At 35.7% G+C, this 24,898-nt stretch overlaps 1 protein-coding gene across 3 annotated transcripts; it reads right to left on the reverse strand.

Annotated features, from left to right (window-relative positions):
• Positions 1-710: 710 nt before the first annotated feature.
• On the reverse strand, positions 711-24,846 carry BRD9 (bromodomain containing 9). 3 transcript variants are annotated; one of them, XM_058040524.1, is made up of 18 exons: positions 24,715-24,846; positions 23,569-23,789; positions 21,837-21,969; positions 20,115-20,175; positions 19,050-19,194; positions 17,127-17,237; positions 16,231-16,406; positions 14,157-14,246; positions 13,172-13,304; positions 10,892-10,967; positions 9,484-9,579; positions 8,593-8,725; positions 7,697-7,808; positions 6,068-6,106; positions 5,637-5,708; positions 4,263-4,365; positions 2,316-2,483; positions 711-1,604 (listed from the first exon to the last, which is right to left on the reverse strand). In XM_058040524.1, the coding sequence occupies exons 1-18, from the start codon at positions 24,785-24,787 to the stop codon at positions 1,504-1,506; spliced, it is 2,043 nt and encodes a 680-aa protein (XP_057896507.1). In that variant the 5' UTR covers positions 24,788-24,846; the 3' UTR covers positions 711-1,503. The 3 variants fall into 3 exon arrangements, with proteins under 3 accessions (XP_057896507.1, XP_057896500.1, XP_057896495.1); XM_058040517.1 differs by lacking the exon at positions 14,157-14,246 and having other exon boundaries at positions 16,231-16,346; XM_058040512.1 differs by lacking the exon at positions 14,157-14,246 and having other exon boundaries at positions 24,715-24,842.
• Between the last annotated feature and the right edge of the window lie 52 nt (positions 24,847-24,898).

Below are 24,898 nucleotides of genomic sequence, written 5' to 3' on the forward strand. Positions count from 1 at the left end.
CAGATTTCCTCACCAACTCTAACGATAATTTAGAGTCCATTACAGGAATCAATTTATATTTACTGTATGAGAAATCAGAGATTTACTAGAGATCAAATGCATGTTAGATTTAAAGATACTTTTCAATTGAAATAGTTTTGGGAAGCTGCAAACCCACACAAGGCTGTATGCCCATGCAAATCCTCGCCAACAACACTGCCACAGGGCGGCAGATCATCCATGTCACTTCCAAGAACCCACAGTCATGATGTGTCAGAATGCAGGAGCGGCAAAGGAGCCCAAGCACAGTGCCACACACATTCCTAACAACTCCCAGACAGAAAAACCTCACACTGTTCTTTCTTCAGCACTCCCCCTTGGAATGAAACAATCTTCCAATTAGAATTTATCAAGACTTTACTACCAGTTATCTGACTTCCTTAATGGTTCCTAAAAACTGAGGAGGTTACCAAAACTGGGTTTTTTTGTTTATAGCTCCATGTGGCATGATGAAATTAATCTTTTGAAGCAGCCCATGAATTCAACCCAAAACTCATTAGTATTCCAGACTAAGTATAAGGAAGCAAACTTCTCCCTGGCAAGGACAACAGATGTGCTGTACATCAAAACTGCTTTTCTATTTTTATTAATATTTACAAAATAATGTAAATTCATAACATTTGTCTGCTTGCAAATAGCAATAGTACAAAACCCCTCAATTTCAGCACTGATGTATTATAAAAGTTTTATTTTGGAATTACTGAAAAGCACACCTTATCCAGTATTTTTTTCACCCTATGAGATATACACATCATATTAAAATTACAAGTATTATCTTTTCTTTGTGCTTCAAGATACAAGGGATCACAAAAACATACATATTTTTCAAATCCAGGGTAGAAGTTTTGTAAATGAGCATTCTACTGGAACTATCAAATACTGTTACTCTGAAAATAAATGCTCTCTGCAGTGATTAAAAAAAGATTTTAAAATATGGGGAAATGTTTCAAACAATTTCTACAGATTATGAGCATTTGGAGATGGAAAACACAATAATGATCCTAATTAATGCAGTTCTTTTTTTTCTTCCTTGGAGATGTTCAGGTCTTAGCCTGAACAGTAGATAACAGAACAATTATCTACAGAACTCGGTGATAATTGTACTGCAAACATTTAATGACTGTTGTCATGATTCTGGGAAAATTATCACTTTTCAGTGTCTATAAAATATAAATTTTTCTAACACATTATTTGCTGCTTTTCAGTCAAGATTCACACATCAGTAAATAACACTCTCCTTTAACAAACAAAATGAAAGCAGTTCTTGGTATATTGCTAACAACATGATGCACTAATTAGTTTGGGGTTGGGGTTTTTATATGTTTGCTTGTTTAATCCTGTATACATGATAATATACAGCAATCCTCATTGAAAAGAGGACAAAAATGCAGTTTCTGTCATGGACAAAAACTTTATAAAAACATAATACAATTAAAATACAAAATAAATATAGTACATGTCAGATTAGTTACTAGTAGCATTTGAGGCTTCTGGAGACTGAAGAAATTCATACGGATCGTGAACCATGTCTTGCTGTTCTCCAACACTCAGATGAGAGGGGCTTCCTGTTGAATGTGGGAAAAAAATCAAAACTTTAAAAGTACAGAAAAAATTAAGAGATATTTAAACATATAAACAGGATGGTTATTTCACGTTTTCCTTTAAGACTTTTAAAGTAAGATATCTAAATAATATTTAAACAGGAGATTATGAAAAAGAAATCACAAGGTTCTTAGTAATTTAGATAATTTTTGGAATAGTAATCATTATGCTATTACTCTGAGTTGATTACTCTGAGTTAATTATACAAAATGCAACTGAGTATCATGCATACAACATCTTCTACCTTCTCAGAAATGGCACTAAATTGTTGAGCAGTATGTTAGCTATTATCCCATCTTATCACTGAGTTTTACAGTTGACAATGAAATGCTGTTGTAGAATCCTATTTGTTACTTGCTGAACACAACTATGCTGAAGTAAAACAATCATTATATACACCTTAGTGTAACTGACTGCATCAAATAAACGCACTTACAGCAATTATTTAATCACATCTAATAAAAAAAATAGGAAATTACAATTAGGGGTCTTAGTTCTGGAGGTTCAAAGTATGTCTTGTTAGTTATCTCTGCCAGGCATATTTAAAAATTAAAACATGATCAGTCAGCACACTGTTTTATCAGAGTAGTTTCCCACAAAGATTACTGTCTGAGTTTAAACCAATTCCAAATAGAGCACAAGTACTGGAACTTCTGTGACACAGCTAACTTTACCAAGATGATGTTGGTCTCTTTCAGAGGTATTGGAAAGGGAGCTCAAATTGGACGATGGCCGGGATCCCACTCTGTCAGCCTGAGCTTCATGAAGGTCCTGAAGCAGTTTTGTTGTTTCATCTAGATGTAGATGGTTATCATCATGATCAAGCTCCTTCTTCACTTTTCCTAAGAGCCACCAACCAAAACCCATAATTAGCACATGTAAATTGACCCATGAATTACCAAGTCACTATAAAAACGTTCTAAACTTAACACAAGCATTGTCTATACCCAAATGACCTCAATCTTGCATTTTTCCTCGCACTTCTAAAAAGCAACAGCTGCAGACCTGTGCAGGATTGGAAGATGAAGGAAAGTGTCACAAGGAAATGGCTGAAACTGAACTGACTACCAGTACCTAAACAACTGTAAGATCTTAATTTGTCTCCCTTAGCTGTAAAATACCAGATATGGACAGACTGGCCTGGGTTGGAAGGGACCTTAAAGGCCATCTCATTCCAACCCCCCTGCCATGGGCAGAGATACCTTTCACCAGCCCAGGTTGCTCAAAGCCCCATCCAACCTGACCTTGAGCACTTCCAGGAACAGGGAACCCACAACTGACACAACTGTGTAAGTGCCTCACCACCCTCACAGTAAATAACACACTTAGTTTGTAGCAAAACAGATTCAGCAAGCAGATAATTTAAATATCTAACTCAAAATACAGTTAAAACAGAACATGAAAACTATGGAGGCAAAGATATCTGCACCACAGAAGATTCTAAGAACAGTATCTTCTCCAGTGACATTGATTTTTAGTAAGTCAAATGAAATTGTGAAATTGGAAAAAACTCATGTATGTGCCAATATATGCTATTCTTTCATATGAAGACCTAAAAAAAAATTCCCTCAACTTTAAACAGGAAGATAAACTCCTTCCTTTCTCTTTCTTAAATGCTAATTTTGCAGGAATTATGATAAGAAGTAATTTCATAAACTCACTCTGGAAGCCAACTAATCTAGCATTATGATTATTTACAGAAAGGCCAAAGAAGAAAATATAAGCAGCTTTCAGTGGTGCATGAAATTTATAATAAGACTGATATGTCTAAACATTATCTATAAAATGGATATTTATTCATTTTTTACTGAACTGCAATAAAATTAGAGTGAGACAGCATAATCAGAACTTACAATTGCTTTTCAAACTGCACCTATGTGAGAAATCTGTAGAAATCTTTTTTCCCTTTAAGCCTTCAATTCGTTTTGTTGTGTTTTATAAAACATAGCTTGGCCTCTTTCACATTCAGAACTAAAAGTACCGTAAAACATAAGCAAGTTATTTGCTTGGATGACATTTTTGAGGACATTTGACTAACTCAGCTGCCTGCAGAAATGGTAACAATACTTGTCTTGGTACTTACAGGATAACTATCAAAGGCATGTATTTGAAACAGTATCCAAATTCTTTCACACAACTGAAGATAAAGTCTATCCAGTGCCAGAAGTTTCTTCCCACTTTTGTTTTGGGATGTTCAGTGTAGCAATATGATTGGGTTTCACATACTTAACTAATTCTCAAATTTTAAACTTACCTAAACTTACTTACCTATTTCTCAAATTTTAAAAGACATTATATGAAGCAACATAATTTCTGAGTGAAAGCTTCACACTGATTCTTAAAATTTATATTACAAGAAATACAAGCAAAGCTATCAAAATAGCGAGGTACAAATACTGTTTTCTTCAGTTGTACAGGAAAAGTTAGCTTGTATAACACATGGATTATCTCAAAGGAAAAACAGAACAAGGTTTCATTTATTAGCCCTGGACTTTTACCACAGTTAAATGTATATTTATAACTACTTCTCAAACCCTTTTTTAAATCTTAGCAAATCCTGTCATTTTCTCTAAATGGTACAACTAAACCATAACTGATGTCTTGTATATTTAGATATTTACCTAACGAACTTAAAATAGAAATATCAAGAGATACATCTGAATACGGCTTCATGGAGAGAAAGTCCAAGTCAGAAGTGTTACTGTCTCCAGCAGATTCTCCAACCTATTAAAATTCAAGAAACAGAAAGATTAGCAAGAGTGACAAGCTGTGATGTTAACTTCATAAAGTTTAATGCACAAATCCATTCTCTCTGAAGTGTTATTTCAACATCTGAAACTGGAGTATCCATAGCCATCGTGGCTAACCTGAAATTCAGAGACAGCTCAAAAAGATTCCTGGACATGAATGGCCAGGGATGTGCACAGTAGTCCAAGTCTTTTATCTCATGACCCAGGACTGCTGAAATTCAATTACACACTCAACTCATCCATGTCTCATGGTAGAACCCTAGCAGGTGGAAGTATTACTAGTATCCCTCATCTTCCCCATATGTGAACATTGGATTTATTGAAACTTTTTGTACAGTGGGCCTCCTTCTTGACAGTATCAGCTGGAACTGGTCGCTCTAGTATTTTTCCTATACATATGGATAATGAAATACAGCCTAAACTTTGCAATTCTCCTTCTTTCCACACCCATTTCAATATTGCTAATGTAATGGACAAAGGAAGAAATCAGAGTTACTAAGCTTCACAACCTATTATAAGGGAAATCTCTGAGGATGCCTGATCCAGCAGGAGAATTGACACACTCAGGTAAACATATTATCAGATATTATCTTTTAGAAATATGAAAATGAAACCTAGCACATACATCAAATAACTTAACCAGTCACCTTCTAGAGAAATTCACACCTTTCCACAAAACATAAGGAATATTTATAAAACTATGATTTTTTTTTTTAGTTACTATAATGTTATCCATATAATTTTTATGTGAATTGCATGGAATGTAGTGCATATCTCCTGTTATCACAAATAATTTGCAAGATAAAACCAGTACCACTTAAAGAAAGATTTTATTAGTAGCTGCAAAAGCATAAGATATGGTTATTTACCCATACTTTTTAATAGACATTTTCCATGGATATGCTAAAACCGATTAATATTAATGGGATTTTTTCCAATTTTACAGCAGGCTGAACCTCAAATATTGATCAGCAGATCAAGTATCTTTTTCAGATTTCTATGTGATCTTTCTGCCTCTGAGACTTAGTTATGCATGCTGAAATAAGCTGAAGAACATTAAAGCCACAAATGAAAACAGACTGAATATCAGATAATTCTTTTCAGTACTGCAACCTTATTCCACATAATGTAATTTTAATATTCAACCTCAGATTGTGCACTGAAATGAAATAATGTCTCAATACTACTTTTTTGTTTCTGTTTTTTCCCCTGTTGTTTCCCTCCCCTACCCCCAAGCCATTTTACCATAATCTGTTTGGAAGAATCCAGACAGGTACTGCGCAACTTGTGTTCTTCTTTTATAAGAACTGGCAGAACCTAAATAACAAAGAAATACTTTAGATTTCATAGCTTATTTTTACTAAGGATGTTCCCTGAGAATGTTTGTGTAATTTACTGTTTTCCACAATGAGGTCGTGGGCCATCATATACAGTCATGCCAACAATTTGTAACTAACCAGGACAGCCTCTCCAGGAATAAGCTAAAGCCTCTCCTTTCTCATATCCTCCACTTATCATTCTTTTCTGTATCACCATACAGAACAGAGGCACATTAAATAAAATAAAGAATTGGAATGTTGCAAGCTCAGAGAGCTGAGTAACTTTCTCTACTTTAAACGCCAAAACGCTTTTCCCTGTTAAAACCCCCAAACAAACAAAGTATTACCATAACTTACTTTAACTTCATCCAGTGGTTTTACTGGAATGTTTCGCCTCTGGAATGAAAGAATACCAATAACTGCTTATATTGAACACATGAGAAAGACATCTTTCTTGTACCATCTCAAGTATATTCAAATCACACACAACAGGAGGCTAGAGATAGCTAACTTTTTCACATATCTGTAACATAATTAGAATGCAACAGTTTCTGTTCTTAAATATTTTAATATTATTCATTTTAACTGATCTTTGAGTCCCCTTATACTATTTCTTCTGCTCATAAACTTTATATTCAAATGCAGTATCTTTGTCATTACTTCAGTAACTTCTGATCACAAATCATTCAAAGCTGTACTTCCAGAGATACTAATTCTTACTCAAATGCAGCAGTACAAAATGCTCAAGCATAGAACACCATGTATATGATCACTGAAACACATGTAATTGTGTAAAATCAGTGTATATCCATATATGTCTCAACTAAACAGCATTTCCAAGTGTAAATAGCCATTGACCATTGGAAGGTCCTCAGAAATTCTCACCTGGAACAACATTCATAAAAAACACGGTAAAAAAAATATTTTATTTTAATGCTAAGTTGACTATGTTGCATACACACATTTCTATATGTAAAAAAGTATTCAGAATATTGGGTTTTAACTTTTCGAACTAATCCTTTCCATTTCTTCCTGTTATATGTCATTTTCCATAGGGAAAAAACACCCAGAAAATTCTAAACAATCATCAGTGGTTTTCATTCCATTGTCTCCTTATTTCCAAACACCACCCACCCTACTCCACTTCTAAGTCGGCAAAAATGTAGCATAATTTCATTTCCACCACATCAAGAAGCCTAAGCACTTTCCATCTTCTCACCCTGCCTCCCTTTCTTTATTCTTCAGGCTTTCAGTGTCAGCATTTTAAATAGCAGACAATTATTTCAAACTACAACTGCCTTTCAAAGTGAAGATAACATGAAATTTATCGTCAGAAAATTTGCAGTTTTTTAGCTTATTTTGACTTGGGAATGCAAACAGTCTCACTAGAACCATACACATTTCTGAGAAAACTCTCTTCTCCAATCTTAGTATGCATCTCTCCAGGAAAGTGCTTTTGGAAATAAGTTAAAAGCTTTCCCTGTAGACACACTACATGAATGTAAAATTTAGCTCTGGAGGGTACAGTGGTAATTATTCTGTTTTTTAACTTTACTTCCATGTTCCAAATAACTAATCCTTCCATGAGAAATATATTTTGCTTTTCAATTAAGAAAAAACCCAAAACTTTAACAAAAGGATTGCAATGTAACTCAGAAGTCTGTATGTAAGTCATGACATCAAGTGACAAGGCTGCCCAAACTCCATCCAGTTGGTTGGACCCTGCTATGCTGCATCTCCCGTCTCCTCCTTTCTACAGTCACATAGTGAACCACATTGGAGAACTGACCTAGCCAGAGGAAAGGATTCCTCCTTCAGTCTCTAATTAATTCAGTTATCTAATTTGGTTTATAGTTGCTTGAACAGCTAGGCTTGCACTGCTTAAATTGGCAGTGGAAAACAAAGCTTCTCACACAGTATTAAAAAGCCAATAGGTTCATTCTTATTATGATGAATTTGTGACACTTCAGTACACCCAGGACACACCTGCTTTAGCTGATAAATAGTTTTGGAATGGTCACCACTAGTGATCTGGTCCAGAAGATCATCAACTATTTTCTTGCTATAACTTCCAGCATCCTTCACAAATTCTTGTAAGCTAGCAGGAATGGAGATAAGCATTAGAGAAAACACTTACTTTCATAAAAACTACTTCAACTTAAAATGTTTTCCCAAATACACTGAGTTACACCTACATTTTCTTTTTCCTTTAACTCTTTTATGCTTCTTCAGGAAAGCAATTAAGGTGGCCAGGACATATAGCTGTTTCTTTTACTTTAATAGCAAAGTAGGTTTACAACTTGTTTTTAACAAGTACCAGCAAATTTTGTCTTGAACTATCATAGATGGTAGGGTAGTGGGTTAAAAAACAAAAGATAAAAAGCTTGAGATTATTTCTTTCCCTCCAAGACCAACAATTTAATGTTAAATGGCATTTTTCTTTTCAAGTAGCATTAAATCTTTTGAAACTCATTGAAAAACATAATTGTTTTAAAGCCACTGAAATGTATTACTTGCCTTTTAAAATTACTTACTGCTTACTAACACTAAATCTGTGGCAACCTATAATATACTGTGGTTGAAGACCCTAATAACAAGATCCATAACAACTTTGCAATAAAATAGAATAGCTTAAAAGGCCAAATGGGAAAACCCCCCAAAACTTTCCCCACCTCCAAAAATCCAAAAGTAAACAACCAACCAAAAAAAAACCCCAAGCCCAGAAGGATGAAAGCCTAGCTTCAAATTTTATAGTGATTTATTTTAACAATACGTTCTAGAAAAAAATTCAGGATTTGGAGGCTGTTAGTTGAGATCTAGTTTAAATTTCTTTGCAAAAAATTGCTATGAGAAGGTTGCCTTCCTAATAAAGAAGACCTTACCTTAAGGCACACTGGATCCCAGTTTCATCACCATATGCGGAGTATAGAAGCTCTATCTCATCTGGTTTCAGATCATGAAATACAGAGTTGTTTTGCAAAGAAGGTGCTGTATTGGCACTGGTAAGAAAGGTTACTATACAGGTAAAAGACATAACAAATTATTAGCACAAGTGTCAAAGATGACTTGGGGGAAAAAAACAAAGATTGTATTTTCTGAAACAGATACAGAAAGTGCCATGTACTTTTTATTCCAACTGAAAGCAAGAGCAGTGTCTCAAGGACACTTCCAGACTCTAGAATCAGCACTATTTTAACCATATAAACAAACATACTTATACTACTGAAAAATCAAGAATTAAGTTATCCACCCCATTCTGAGAAGAAAAAGGTTCACGGCCACATTCCTTCTGAATTTCTACATTTTGTGTGCATCTACATGTTGGTTGCCAGTCAGTTTCTGGACAGCAGATTAGAAACTATTAAAAACTGTCAATAACATCAGGAAAAAAAAAATCCACAGCCTGCAAAATCTTTGTCAAATGTTGCAAAAATGCAAATGACTGGAAGTTGTTTTTCAACCGTAAGTGCAATTACTACAGAAAAATTATTTCCCCCAGAGGAAACGGACTACCATTATTGGAAATCTTCTAGTGTGGCTATAACACTACAGTAAAATATTAATACATAAACTGCTAATTAAATTATGTTTAATAAGCAAAATATTCAATTTAATAAAAGCCACATTCTGCTGTTAATGGAATTATTATATATTATTTTATAACTAATCAAACTTTCATAATATAAACAGGTATATACCAAAATTATTTTATATCAAGTAATTGCTTGAATATTTAATAAACACAAAGTTAAAACATGGTCTTTGGTAATTACCTTTATTTCTTCGTTCATCTTTGAAGCCCAGTGTAGTGAAGCCAGGTAATAATTTGCTTGACAGTGAACTCAGATCCACTGGGTGAGTTTCTTCCTCTAATAATTTGATTTAAAAGAAGGCTTAGAAAAGCATTTTGTGCTTACAATTTATGACAAGTAATTAGAATTTGCTATTTTAGAGCTGTACTTAACATAAAGACTTAATGTTTTTTAAACTGTACATTAAGGGTAGGTACTGTAATTCAGGTTCTCCATTTAAATTTTCAACCTATAAATATGCTTCCATGTCATATTCACAAGATCTATGGCTTAAGTTATTTCTTAATAACTTATTTCACTTTTAAAGTATACAGTAGCATCTGTGATTATTTTAGTAGCCAATTCACAAACCTTCCATATCCAGATATTACTGAAGTGATAAAAGCAGTCTCTTGCAGTCTCTTATGTTGACTAAGTGATTGTTTGTTTATAGAAATTCATTACCATCACACTTTAAATTGTCAGTGGCATAATTTCAGAGGCATTAAATCACTTTTCTTTTTTTTAGAAATAGGTAATAAGCATGAGAGCAGCCAAAATGCTCAGAAAAATTCCAGAAAAATTTACTACCCGATGAAAAAGAATTTAGCAGGCTTGCATCTCTCAATGTGATTAGTCAAAAGCATTTATATATTCATCAGTGAAACAAGAGGAAAGCTGTAAAAAAATTCTAATCTTAAAAGGTGCAGAGAAGGAAGTGCTAAATCAACATGATGATTCAAAAAACTATGGCATTTTATTCATTACAAATTTTCAATACTTCTGCATCTTAAGCTGGAAATTAAAGCAAAGGGAAAGCATAAAACAATATAAATACCATAATAGTAACAGAAAAAGAACAAAAAAGAAAATATCAAGGAACTAAAGAAAAAAAATTGAGCAAAATCTCATAAACTTAAAACTGAAATTTAGCTAATGATTGAAATAAGGTAATAAAGAGGGAAAAGATTATTCTATATTTGCATCTGTGCATTGCACATTTACATAGAATTGCACCATCTTCATTCACTTTTTGTCATTAGGTATTTACACTACAGTGTTCTTACAGTAAAAGCTTGTCTTCCGAGCTCTTTGTAAAGTTGTACGAATGTGTAAGTGCTTATAAGGAGGTATTATTTTATCTTCTCACTATTGGCATCAGTAAAAGAAAGCATCTGAAGTGTGAAAATAGGGAAACAGAAACACCTTTGGGGTGTTTGGGGAAATGGCTTGGGAAATAATGAAAAGAATGAAATTTTTTGAAAAATAAAAACAATTTAAAAACTCATCTATATTAGGATCTGCAGGATCTGTATCTACAGTTAAGACTTCAAAATCTCTTAGAACATTTAAGACTAGAAATGTTTGCTTCAAAGACTGTGGCTTTTACCTTCTGCTTCTGGATCAGATGAATTTACTACACTAAACAATAAAGTTCCATCTCCATTTTTTTTCAGATAACCAATCTGTGGACAGAACCAGAGATACAGGAGGAATCATTCAAAACTGTTCACACTCAGAGAAGGAGCTGCCCATTTACAGAGAGAACTATAAAAAGCATTTATAGCTGTATTGCATTGCACTTTGGTATTCCCTTTTTCATACAGAGAACCTTGGGCCACAACTATTTTACACCACTCAGCCAGTGCTTCAGAACAGATTTAGGAGAAGCTAATACATCATATATACAATGTCCTATTCATCTTTCTAAGTCAGATCTAAAGTCTACACACAAGACAAACCCAATTCCATTGTCATTAGCACGGAGCCAGCCTTTTTGACTGCAAAGTCCAGAACACACATTCTTTTTAGAAGCAGATCTGTAACTCCTATCCACAAAGTCACTGCTTATTTTCAAATATAGACTGAACTGCTTGTTTTCATGTCTCACCCACAACTTTCTCTAATTAGAAGTACTTTTATTAACACACTACCAAATTCTTCAAGAGGAAGAAGTGCTGTGACAGACCTACTGAAGCAGACAAGCACAATGCTGAAGACAGATGTGAAAGACAACAGAGCACAGCAGGGTCTATAAAGTTAGAGCCAGATCTGATGCAACAAGCAAAGCTAATGTCAGAAACTAACTACACATGAATTGAGAAAAAAAACATTGTAACCTCTCAATATAAAGGGAAAATTAAATCTGTTCTCTCGCTACAAAAATATTAGTAAATATTTCTGAGGAAATGAACAATAAATCTCTCCTATTTTGGTTTCTATCCCCCTCCATCTGAAAAAGTTTAAAACTCTCTCCGTACAGGAGGCCAAAGCTAATACTGGCATACAATAAAAACAGAGGTGAGAGATGCTGGAAAGAGAATGAACAACATCTTCAAGTGATGGCAAAAGTTAACAAGAGCTGAATTCCAAGAACATGCCAGGGTTACTGAGATTCAGTGGGACATGCAGTGGGGCTAAGACTTAACAGCCTTAGCAACTAAGAGCTGCACACCTTCAGAAACTTCCTTGAACAGGGCAAAACTGACTGCATCACTCAATGGTATTGCTTTGAAGGGATTTTAAAAGCCACTCTACTTTGGAGGTTTCAAATAGACTTCAATTCTAACAAGTCTTCTCATCATCCAAAGAAACAGAAATACATTTGAAACTAAGCCTCCACCCACTACTCCTTGCAGTTTTATTTCATAATCCAGTTGAGCCTAAACTGACTGCATAATCAGGGCCACTGCCCAAGAAATGGACATTTAAGTTTGAAGACACAACATCACTTCTGCTTCAAAGTAAAGTTTCTTCTGCAATAGTTTTTTAAAGAGGTGGAAAATGCAGATGTGGACACATCCTGATTCATTTCTCGACTGCAGTGACCACTAGAGTGACAGATGAGAAATGGGAGAAAAGGTGGGAATAAGTCTCCATAAAATTCAAGGGAAAGAGAGAAAAGGTATCTCAGCACAGATCTGTAGCGAATGCCTGGAGCATTCACTCCAATCCTAGCACAAGGAAATGACAGAATCCACCACTATCATCACAGAGCTAAAAAACCCAGAGCTAAAAAAATTGATCCTTCCGAGAAAACGGCACCAACAGCACCACCAAGCTTGTCCTTGGAAGAGCACAAAACCCAAATACATGGAATAACATCAGCATCACATTCAGGACTGTAAAACTTGCTATCTAAACCTACCCAATGAAAGATCTTTGTATTTGGTACTCATGCTACAGCTGACAGCTACTGTTTGTAAATACAAAACTACAAGACTTTACAAACTCTCCTCATTAAAAACAGTAATTTAACACTAAAAGTATGTTAATTACTGGAGGGGGAAGGGAGGGGAGAGAAGAGGAATCCTAATAGTTCTTCAACCTATGCCGTAGTTTGCTTTTTCTGAGGTTGCAACAATAAGAGAAGTGTGATGTTATTTTAATCACTGACAGTGCTAAGGGCTGCAATTCAAGATGGAACATTTCACTGCTTCCTGTAAGTGAACTTCCAAAGAGAGAACCTGAGATTGACTTAGGACCCCCTACAGTGGCTTTCAGTGGCAACTAAAGATAGACAACAGCAGTATCAGTACACCACACAGAACACACATCCCAGATGCTCCAGTCCCAGGCAGCCTAACAGTAAAGCCTGTTTCCTAATGTGAAACAAAACATTCAAGAGTCAGGCACAAACTGGAACTGCAAACTGCCATGTGCAGTAGACCTTGCTGTTGGGTAGATATCGATTGATCCTATCCCGAGCTTCATCTGCTGCATGTTCCACTAGTGCCAGGACATGTTCTTCAGCAGTGCTGTCTGTCAGGCTGCATGCATTCCCCTCAGGTTCAAAAATGCAGCTAAAAAAGAGAAGAAGAGGAGCTGCAGCAATTAAAAGCTAAAACAAAACAAAGGGCTGAATTCTGGCTTTGCTTAATAGAGCAATCAGTCCCACTCTTCTCCCAGCGTCAGTCTACCTCAGCACTTAAGTGGAATTATAATCATTATAATCATACAATCATTACAATCATATTATGAAGTTTTGCAGCAGAAGCTGTGAACTACCAAACTAATGACTTCAAAAATGTAATTGTTTCTGTATCCTGATGAAAATGAAGTATAAAATGAAGCACAAAACAGAGATTGGGAGTAAAACTGGCAATTATACAAGGTGAATGCTGTATGTATCCTTAGTCTCCCACATGCACATATACACTATTTTCAAAAATTACAAACAGGAAGATGCAGAAAATAAATTATGTAATGAGAGATAGAAACTGCTGCTTATCAGAGAAAAAACCCAACAGGCTGCATTTATGATGATTACGTCATATAGCTGCCTTCAGAAGTAGGACCAAACTCCCAGTCTAAAAGGGAATCCTTTAATTCCTATGTTTTCAGTATCGGCAGTTAGAGCATTCCTAATCTGTATCAATCACAAAACTGCTTGTAACTGAAATTACAGAATTTATCTTTCAGTAGATCCCTTTTCATTAGAGCTCCAAACCAATAAAGTCGTAGCAAATAAGCATACCCAAGGATGGAACAGGACATAGCTATCACATAAAATCAGGAAAAGGCAGTATCATAAAAAGAAGTGTGAAGATATCATAGAATATGGCAGTCTTCATTATATTTTATATATAAAATAAATGTTGTAAATCAAAGTATTTCAGGGCATTATATGGACATTAGACACTAGGGCCAAACACCTTAGGTACTGGGTAGAGCATCTCCTCACACCAAATCCATTTCTCTCTCCTGGGTTATCTTCTTCCATTTGCTTAGCTAAGAATTTCTCTCTGTATAGAGATTCAGATCCGATACACAAGTAAGTTTTGCTATTAAAGACAATAAAAAGATCACAGGATCACACTATTATGAGACAAATGTCTTATACTATTTTGTTTCATTGAAACTTTAAGAAAGGGTGTACACAGCAGGAAACTCCTCAACAACTCACACTTTCTATCACACACTACAGAATACTTAAAGGACAAGAATTTTGAGAGAATGTTCAGAAGATTGTAACATCCTAAAAAAAATTTTCAAAAACTATTTAAACATTAGGATGTTCAAGTGATCAAGTCACTTTTTCCTCTATATAGAGGTCTAAGCTGCTTTAACACTTTGTAAACATCGACTTCAACTCCTCTGTAACCATAAATATGAAAGCAAAAATATCTGCTATTAGGTTTGATTTTCCCCTCTCAAGGTCTTATTCTTCATCAAAAAACACAGTATAAATCCCACAGATGCAAAAATACAAGTATTTAAAAGTTCACGTTACTTAGAAAAAAACTAATTTCAACTACTAAAGTTACACAGATACTGAGAGGAACAGAAAAGTAGATTTATACTTCATGTGATTGCTGATAAACTGGTACCAGGATGTATGTTAATGTAGGTGGCAGTCTCAATTTCTTGTTCTGTGACAAAGGACAAAGTTACTTTTGTGGTAGAGTTTATGCAAGAATTAGTGCTGGACATCACACAAACCAAATTATTTTGTCTTCTAAAAAAACAGGAACAACCAAAAACCAAAGCACCTACCCCTCAAGACTTTGAAAGGTGCTTTCAGTTGAATTCTATCCACAATCCATTAAACAAAGGAGAAATTATACCTTCTCAATTCTCTATGATACAGGAAGAGATTAGTTTCTGTATGTTATAATCAGAATAGCTTCCACCACAGATAATTACTGTTGAAAATTATTTTTGAAGATCCATGTTGCAGTCTTCTATTTCCAAAAAACCCCTAAATCAGAATACCACTTCTTCCATTAGCAATAAGGAGTACAAAAATGCTGGAAGTGTAAAAAATGAAAAGTGGCTGATGAGAACTGTAAAGCTCACTTTAAAAAAAAATGAAACAAGGTATATTTCACTTTTGTTACTTTGAGGATTTAAAAAGAAACCTGCAGAACATATCTACAGGATCAGATTATTTACAACATGACTAGTGGTGCTGTGTTGCAATATTTTTTCCCATAAAATTCCAACTGATATAATGCTTTACAATTTAAATTCAGTCTATCTTTGGATGCCTATGCAAGAACACCGAATAAGATAAGTTGCTTGTATATCATGGTTTCTGCTAAAATCTCATAAAATAAATTTATGAAATTGGGATTAAAAAAATTAGATTATTAGCATTAGATTTTAGTTATAAAAATATGAATTTGTAACATGGAGGTACCTATTAGCTGGAGGATTACTATTGCACTAGCAATGTATTTTACCACTAAGTTAAGTAAGATTTCACTGGGGATATGTTATCATCTGCTCCAGAAATAATCTCCTGTACTTTCATAACCTGCCAGACAAGGTTAAAGTTAAATAAAATCACTCACTGATCTGGGGCCACTTTGCCCTCCTGGGAAGAACCTCTTACATTTTGATGAGACTACTTTAGGAAAGGGAAAAAAAGGAACAAAATGCAAAAGGTATTTGTAGCTATACCCAAAATAACATTTTAAACCATCATGAGAAGAGACCATTCATTACTTAATACAGATATAAAGAAGAATGAAAACATCTCTATAGATATTAATTTTAACTGTTTGAAAGAATATGCAGTCATCTTTTGAATTGTCTGCTTCAAGTTAGGAATCACTGGGTTATTAAACAGGTTCTATAAATAAACAAATAAAATACAATAAAATTGCCCACTTATCCTATGGACCTCAAGGAAAAATGCTGAGTTTCTTCCCCTCAGTTCTTTCCTGCTGTGTAATGCTACAAAAGCTGCAACAAACCACTAAGCATGCCCATTAAAACCTTTACCTAATAACTTCTTTATTTTGCTTTTTGGATTTCTTGGTAGTCTCTGCTTGTACAGGAACAACTTCAGGAACAGGTTCTTCAACTGCTATGTCCTCATCGCCCAAAAGAGCTGCCTGCTGAGAAAAATCCATGTCCTGCATAAACGACATGCTGCGCTTCAAAGCTAACAGCCGTTCCTAGAATCAGAAAGGACAGAGCGGCAGGGACTTAACCTTTCCCTCATAGCCAAGATGCTATGATAATGGGATGGGATGGGATGGGAATGGCCATGGCCTTATTTTGTTCTTAATCTCGTTTCCAATGGCGATGCAACATGATTTGGTCATGGTAGCATGGCATCAGAATTTCTGCAGCCCAACTATCAAGAGAGAAACAAACAAACAAACAAACAAACTGCATATGCAAAAACAACTATTTTACACAAAACTTACCATCACTGTAACACATGCACACACACACATTTGTGCACACACAGAGCAGCTCACAAAAAATCCTTCATTTGACAAGCCAACAACTGTATCTAAGTAAAAAGTATTAGCTGAAAACTCCCCAACACCTTCAAAAAAGTAACGCCTTTTTGTTTACACAAAGATAAAACTTAAATGAGATCTTGCTTCCAAAAGTTTCAGCCCAAAGTAGGATTTTTCGATAGAGTTGCACATATGTGGATTCTAACTGCTTCCACTGAAATAAGCTCTTACAGACTTAAGATAAGTAAAAGTTACTGGGTTATAACAAAAATGCCATCAAGCCCTTAAATACAGCAGCACTAACTGGCACTGCTATAATTCATCACAGATGGATGAAACATTTACCATTGTTACTTTGTCCCTTTTAAGTATGGTAACATAAAAAACCCCAAAGTTTCTGCTTTTTGTTTTTAATTGGTCTCTTACTTTGCTCATCATCTTAAAGCCTGTGTGCAGTATCTTCTTGGCTAGCTTGTAGTAAACAGTATCTGGTCTGTTGTAAGTCATTGCATTATCACACATCAGTTTAAAATCAGCCTGTAAAATACAAGACAAAAGAACTGTAAACATTTCAGGTCCTTGGTTAAATGACTGGAAGATATCACTCCATCTTGGCAGCTCTTTGAAGAACACAGCAATATTCTAGGAGCAGGCTCATAAACACAAACCAAAAGCAGAACTGCAAAGGTTTGAGCCTCTTCTACCTCTCCAAGATGCTCAGTTTCCTTTGCAACAGGCTTTTGGTTTTAAAAACCACTCTCTTTCGTGATGCCAAACATAACATCTTCTCTTTAACCAAGTGGACCAAATGGACTAAATGGACCAAACACTAGACCGAGCTACCAAGGTGACTTTTTACAGCACTACAAGCCCTCTGCCTTCAATTACCAAAACCTTGAAAAAGACAGAAATTGAGAGGGTGACATGGACGAGCAAACTATGGCCCAAGAAGCAGACAAAGAAGTGCATGTAAGCTACACTGCCAGTGATGGCCTTTCAAGTGCTGCAGAAACAGCCAGTCTTTTGCTTGCCCAACTTTGAAGCAGACCCTTTTATTACTGAAGCAAAACGAATGAGTGTTCTGCAGAAATTGCCCCTCTTTTAAATGCAGGACAGAGTGCTTTCAGACTCTACTCTTAGATTATTTATTGTCTTGTGACTAGCCTCAGCTAGTTATTTCAGACAGGTAACCTTTTGAGCAGACTTTGTTTCAGAGGTTAAAAACCTACAAACTTAATTTCTGTTTTAAGGTTATGGCTCTGTAGTTCTGTGTAATTAGGTACCCTCATGTATCCAGAAAGGGAGTCCAATTCCTTTTTTGCTCTAACATGGGCAGATTTTTAAGAAAACTTTTATCACTCCCCTGACTACCAGCAGAAGCTAAGTCCTTGAAGAAAAAAAAAAAAAGTCAGTCTAAAAAATACTGCCATTTTCTTTTTTTTTTAGGTTTCTATCCCACCAGTTTCAATACTACAACCTTGCCTGTTACTTAACAGTTACAGAGCTTTCTATAAATCTCTATAGCATATTAAACAAAACAGGGTAATAATCTTTGTCAAAGCATCTGTAAGAAATGTAAACCATTCTTTGCTCACCTTGCCGGACCTTTCAAAAAAAAAGATTAACCCTGAGAAACAAGCCAATGCTCTCTTGCTGAGGCTACCATCATATCAACATCAGTCTAGGAAAACGCAATTCCAAAAGCTGCTAATAATTCATGACCTTCACAAATAAGTTAAAGAAAACTCCTCTCCTTCAGGAGGTACCAATTCTATGAAAAAATTTCTTACTGCACTGTCTGTGAAACCATGATGCATCTAATAAATTATTTCAGAAAAAAAAATACGATTAATAACTAAGTTATGCTGCAAATAAACTTGCCAAGTAAGTTTCTGCCAGAAGACAATTTCAAATGAAGTTATATAAAAACCAGAATCATTAAAGATAAAAAATATGTAATTGCTCTTTAGTCATATACAAGATGCTCCAGTATATCCACAGGTTTCTTGCAGACAGGTCCAAATTACATTTAAATCAATCTAACAAGGTCTAGATTAAAAAAAGGAAAAAAAAAAGCTCAGTGGTTTAAGTCTTGGTGATAATCTTACTCCTATCAAAGTTTAGCAAAAAACTAAATTCCACAGAACTTTAGAAGATCTTCTTGGTTTCCATAGTAATTTATAGAAGATTGTAGTAGAATATGACAGATTATTTGTAACACACTGAATATACAAAAGTGCTCAGTTCTGAAAAAAATGAGCATTGATTAATGTAACAAAGGCTTCTGCAGTTAAAAAGAATGTTCAGTTTCTTACTAGCTGTGAAATATCTAAATCTTTATTCATTCACCTTGAATTCAGTGACTGATTTGTATTCATTTGCTGCAATTTTTTCCTTCATTGTACCAAAATCCATAGGGTGTTTTATTATCATGGAATACCCAGGAGCAATGGCATCCGTGACTGGAAAAGCAAAAAACCCATGAGGATCTTTCCTAAAAATAAAAACAATAAATTTAAATTTACAGCAGGCAACAAAACAATCCTTGCTTTTGCATCACATTAATAACACAACAGTACTACTAAAAAACCAAAAACAAGTAAAAACATTCTCATAAAATAGATCCATGCTTGAAAAATTTCCTGATAAAGGAGAGCATTGTAATTTCACATATGTAGACTCATTTTAAAAAGTAATTCTTGAAAATTTTCATTAAAAATGTCTTTCAATTCAATTCAATGATCAAATGGTCAATTCAAGCTAGTTCACGTATTTCTTAATTAATTCTTGTATTTTTTCCATGTCTCTACATTCCAACTTGGTCTTTTGGCTTCTTGTGGAAAAAGCTCAATTCTTCTTGTTCATAAGGTCCTCTAAAAATAAATAAGTTTGATTTTTTTAACTGGTTCCAAATTCAGCTTATTGCTACAAAATAAAAAAGGAATTTTTTTTTAATCATGAGGTGCAGGTTTAAGAGAAAACAATAAAATAAAAAGCCTCTCCCAATTTAGAAGATTATCATGTAACCAGGTCTAAATTTGCTTTGTATCTGACAGTGGACACTGAATAAAATAAAATTTAACTAAAACAGTCCAATCTTTTAAAGTAATGTAGAATTATAACTGGCTTTTAATCTCTAAACCAAGTAATTAATATTTAATAAATTTATAATGGCAATGTATAATTTGCCCAAAACACTTATTTCCCTGCACAATGTTAGAATTGCAAACTTGGTAATAATTGTCCTCAACTTATCTTTAAAAACAACCAGGTCTGACATGGTTGCAAAGGTTAACAGTTAGTCACCAGGCACTACTTTCAAACAGAAAACCAGGATATGAAGTTGCCAGGTAACACATACAAATATGCACCAGAGACAGCCTACACAGTTGAAGATATGAAAACATTTACTACCTTTGAAGCTGGCGAAGGAAGTGTTCCAGTAATTGCTGGATTGGTGTGCTCTCATTTTCAGCTGCATTTTGAGATGAAAACCCAGATAAGTGCAATGAAACCACATATGCAGATATTTTTTTATTTAAAAATATAAGTACCAGAGAGAAAATCTCACTACAAGTACAGCTTGTACTGATCTGAAGCTAAATGTATGAACATGGATTTCAAAGCAGAAGCACATCAGATATCTAAGCACACAGTACCTTTTTCTTCTTCCTTCATTTTCTGAGGTTTTTTTCTTATCATAGTAAAACCTAGTACCCATTAAGTCAGATGTAGTGCTAAATTTAGCAGCTCTAAGAATATGTATTAATAAGATTAAATAATTACATTGTATATTTCTGCAGAAAAAGTGAAACTTCGTTGCTCAAATACTGCAGTTGGGAAATCCATATTCTTACAACATGTTCGCTGTGCAATTTTCATGGTTTCACCATGAACTCCATGCAATTCTATAAGCCTTTCAATCACAGAGTGACAAACAGACACAGATTTACTGGCAAGAGAGAGAACAACTGCAATTTCACTTCCTGTACAGATCACACAAGAAACACTACATGTTAATGACCTGTTACTTTAGAGACTGGCTTTAAGTGACGTTTGAAACATTAATGAAGCATCAAGAATTGAAAATTCAACTCTCCCTGATAGAGGAAAGACATTTCTTAAACAGAATGGGTCAGGTAATTTATATGCTTTCCAATACCATTTTACAACCAGATTAAAAGAGAATAAAATGGGAATAGTTTTTATCTTGTCAGTTTTTAAGGCTCCTGACTACCCAGAAACATAAAACTCTGATCTGAAAATTTCAGTTACCTTGACAGCTGACGACCACAATTCCTCAATTTAATGTGTGGTCACAATTATAAAATTCCTTGGGATTACTTAACTAGTCAAAGGGCAGTATTCCAAAGACATGACTCACAATATTGCTAATGACACAATTTTTTGCTACTAGTTTCCATTTTCAGGCTTATGTGTAACTGAGATCACGATGTAATTGAAAATTCTCTAAAGAAAAGGTTTCCACTGAGCAATGCTGAGTTTTAATTATCAGGCAATGGCTACCGAAGAAAAAGCAAGGCAAAATCTCAAAAGATCAAACATGCAGAAGTTGCCACCCACAACTGACAAATATTCTGGCTGGTGATAAGAATTAGAGAAGATTTGTAAATTAAAAATAGGACTGGTATGTGGTGTCTACAGTCTTTAGAGATACACTATCACAACTTCCTTTCCATGAGAATAGAGATGCTCCACATAGGTAAGAAAGCTAAAAAAGATAAAAACAACACCTAAGAAGTCTCCATGAGAGTTTATTCCCTTGAAATAAATGAAACTTAGTTTCAGGCATTCTGATCACTATGGTGTAAATGCTAAGGAGAAGGAATCAGGGGAGCACTATGTGTAATAACACTTTCATAATGAGGTTTACCCTGCCAAGGAACAGAGGCCAGAAACAGATGTCCTCGGCAACATCAGTGACCTGAAAACAAACTTACTAAAACATGGAAGCACCAAGAGGAATATTGACTTTTCAGAGAGCAGAAAGTTCTGGATGTTGGAACAAGTTCCTATATTTCAGTAAATCTTCACGAAAATTTTATCTTTGACAAAAGCTTTGTTTTGTGTGCTTTTAAAAAGAACCAAAATAATTTAATCTTTCACACTGTTCACCTGGCTGAGTTCTGCATGCTCTAACAGGACGATCTGGAGGAGGTTCAACCTCCACCTTTTTCCCAGGATCAAAGTCATCAGTTTCTCCTTCAGTGTCACACTGTTCCTTCTCCCTTTTCCTCTTTTTCTCTTCCTAGGACAACAGAGAGAAGACATATTTTAGAGGGACGTGCAATCCCACACATCAAAAGGCAAGAAACAGCAATGTTTTTAATTTGGAATACTCATTCAATATCCAAGTCATAACACAGTTTAAACAATACTGCATATATTTTCACTATCACCTTTTCAATTTTCTTCTCCAATTAAAACTGTTCATCTTTTGCTACTTTGTACTTGATAAAGTATTGTTCTATCATTCTTGCATGTTTATTGAAAATAAAAATTCTGAAGCTATTCATATGTAAAACTGCATGATAAAAAGCTACACCAGAGAGCAAAGTTAATTGACTATTGAGTAAAGATCAATCTGTGGCTCCGCTCTCATCAATGTATTTTTGTTGTTTGTCACATTAAACAGAAATGAATAAAATATATGACAACTCAGCCAACAAAAGAACCATAAAAATCAGTGGAGGCAATTAATGATCTCTTCCTGAGTTTCAAAGCAAAGGAACATCTAAGTCATTCCTGAAATTCCACAACCATTATCCACATTTGCACAGAAAAGCACACTTTCATTAACCTTCCTCACACTATGGTTTGATTATTTAAAGATCCATTAGCTTATTCTGAATGTATTAATCATGAAGTTCTGTGAAAAAAATCCAAACAACCCCCATCCCACAAAGTAAAGGCAATTGATACTGCAAAATCTTGTATGAAGGACAGCTGGTTTTGCTACATTTCAAGTCCCAGCCTGAAACATCTGTACTAAGAAAATTGTGCACTGTCTGTGCTGTATTTAAGAGCTTCTGAATGATCCTATGAGATCTGTCACTTCCAAAAGATTTTTTTGTTAGGCTTGTATTACTTGGAACTGATAGATGTTAGCCACAAACACACACAAATTAGCACCAAAAAAACTGCCATACAAGAACATTACGTAAAACTACATGACAGGAAAGAATTAAAAAAGCAGAAAGGTCAGAGAACCATTATTACACAATAGAAATACTCTTAAAATTGAATTGTACAAGTAACTGTGCTGTCAATGCCTCACTATTGATTTTAAACAAACTCCCCAATGCTCAACACAGACAACTAAGTTGACCACCCTACTAACTACTAACAAAGTCACAAAGCCAGCACACAGATTATTCCAAGAGCTAATGATGCAATATACCACAGTACTCAAGAGTTCAGAAGCTGTTTTGAGTAAACATATCAATGTCCAGTAACTTGGCACATCTCCAAAATGTAAACACAGCCTGGAATTGAAAAGCTGAAAATATCCATCCCTAAAACAGTAGCAAAACATGTTTGTGAACAGGCTAAAATACAAAAGATCCAACTGAAAACCAGAAACATTTATTCAAAGCAAGTAAGTAAGGAAAATAAAAAGTTATAAGAAGGAAGCTTTTACTTTGTTCATAGAATCATCACAAAAGGTATCCTGTATATAGCAGAAGTACACCAACTCACACACAAGGGTTTTCTATGTTTCTGAAGTGCTATCTCCAGACAATAAGCTTCTTGTAACAGTGATTCAAACAAAGTTCTGCACCAGATTTTAGACCTGATAAACAAGCATGAATGCTGGTGTGCCTGAATTCTAAAAATCACAGCTTACTTTTCTCTTTCTTCTTTCCTCATCATCTAGATGCTTTTCTTTTTCCTTCTCTGACTTTTTCTTCTTTTTTTTCTTCTTTTCTTTATGTCGTTCTCGCTCATGATCTGATCTATCATCGTAGTAACTAGAGTCATGCCCTGACCCAGAGAGTTCAGTGACTTCACTGCCTCCAACTTTAAGAACCAGCTTTAAGGGTTTTTCCAAAGGCTTGTCCACATAATCTAAATTAAAAAAAAAAAAAATCAATAAATGCACAGGGAGCAATTACAGAATCAGTCACACAGCAATTACAGAATCAGTCTCAATTAGGTCAGAAAAGACCACTGAGATCAAGTCCAATCTATAACCAAACACTACAAGTCAACTAGACCATGGCACTGACTGTCACATTCAGTCTTTTCCTAAGCACCTCTAGGGACAGAAAACTCCAGCACCTCTCTGGCACCCCATTCTAATACATAATCACCCTTTTTGTAAAGAAATTCTTTCCCAATGTCCATCCTGAAGTTGCCCTAGCGCATCTTGAGGCCATGTCCTCTCGTCCTGTGGCTGGTGGCCTGGGAGAACAGACCGACCCCCACCTGGCTACACCCTCTTTTCAGGCAGCTGCAGAGTGACAAGGTCGCCCCGAGCCTCCTTTTCTCCAGGATAAACACCCCCAGCTCCAAAACTTCTTCTAGAACTACTGATTATAAGAATTCCCTGCAAAACAAAAATATACACAATACATTTGGAAAGAAAAACAAAAGCCAAGGCTAATAAGTCCAAGCTAACAAACAGTTGTTCTGCACATCATGAGTTGTAATGTTCCACAAACCTTTAAGACATTAGAAAGCGGCTCTTCGGCCTCCCATAAAACCGTCGCAAAGTCCTTGCAGAGCAAGGTGAAATTAAGCATCACTCAAGCACCGTGGCGACCGGATCCCCTCAGGAGCGGCCGTGGGAAGCACGGAGACGCTCCGGCTCACACTGCACCGCCCGCCCCGCGTTCCTCGGGCCGCCCCCGCCACCGGCAGCTCCGGCACTTGAAGCGAGGGCTCTGCCCAGGCCCCCCAGCCCGCGCAGGGACGCCGGGCCCCGCCGACAGCCGCGCCGGGGGAAGGGACGGGCGCGTCCCGGGTACAAAGAGGCTCCCCCGGCCCTTACCGCTGTAGGCGGTGGCGGAGGTCGAGCGCCATTCTGCCTTCTCGGCTTTGTGCTTCTTGTGTTTCTTCCCCATGGCGGAGCCGCAGCCGGCCCCGCCGGAAGCACTAGGGCGGGCGGCCCCCCCGCTCGCCACGGAGGAAGATCCGGGTGAGTGGCCGGCCCTGCCTCGCCCAGCGCGCCCTTT

Source organism: Melospiza georgiana, chromosome 1 (assembly GCF_028018845.1).
Source record: "Melospiza georgiana isolate bMelGeo1 chromosome 1, bMelGeo1.pri, whole genome shotgun sequence".
Taxonomy (NCBI): Eukaryota; Metazoa; Chordata; class Aves; order Passeriformes; family Passerellidae; genus Melospiza; species Melospiza georgiana.

Excerpts from the sequence above, each read along its gene's own strand:
- BRD9 (XM_058040524.1), bottom strand. The coding sequence starts at position 24,787 with ATGGGGAAGAAACACAAGAAGCACAAAGCCGAGAAGGCAGAATGGCGC. Across the intron at positions 23,790-24,714 it reads CTCCGCCACCGCCTACAGCG|ATTATGTGGACAAGCCTTTG; the intron begins GTAAGGGCCGGG and ends TTTTTAATTTAG. Across the intron at positions 6,107-7,696 it reads CTATTTATCAGCTAAAGCAG|AGGCGAAACATTCCAGTAAA; the intron begins GTGTGTCCTGGG and ends CTTTCATTCCAG.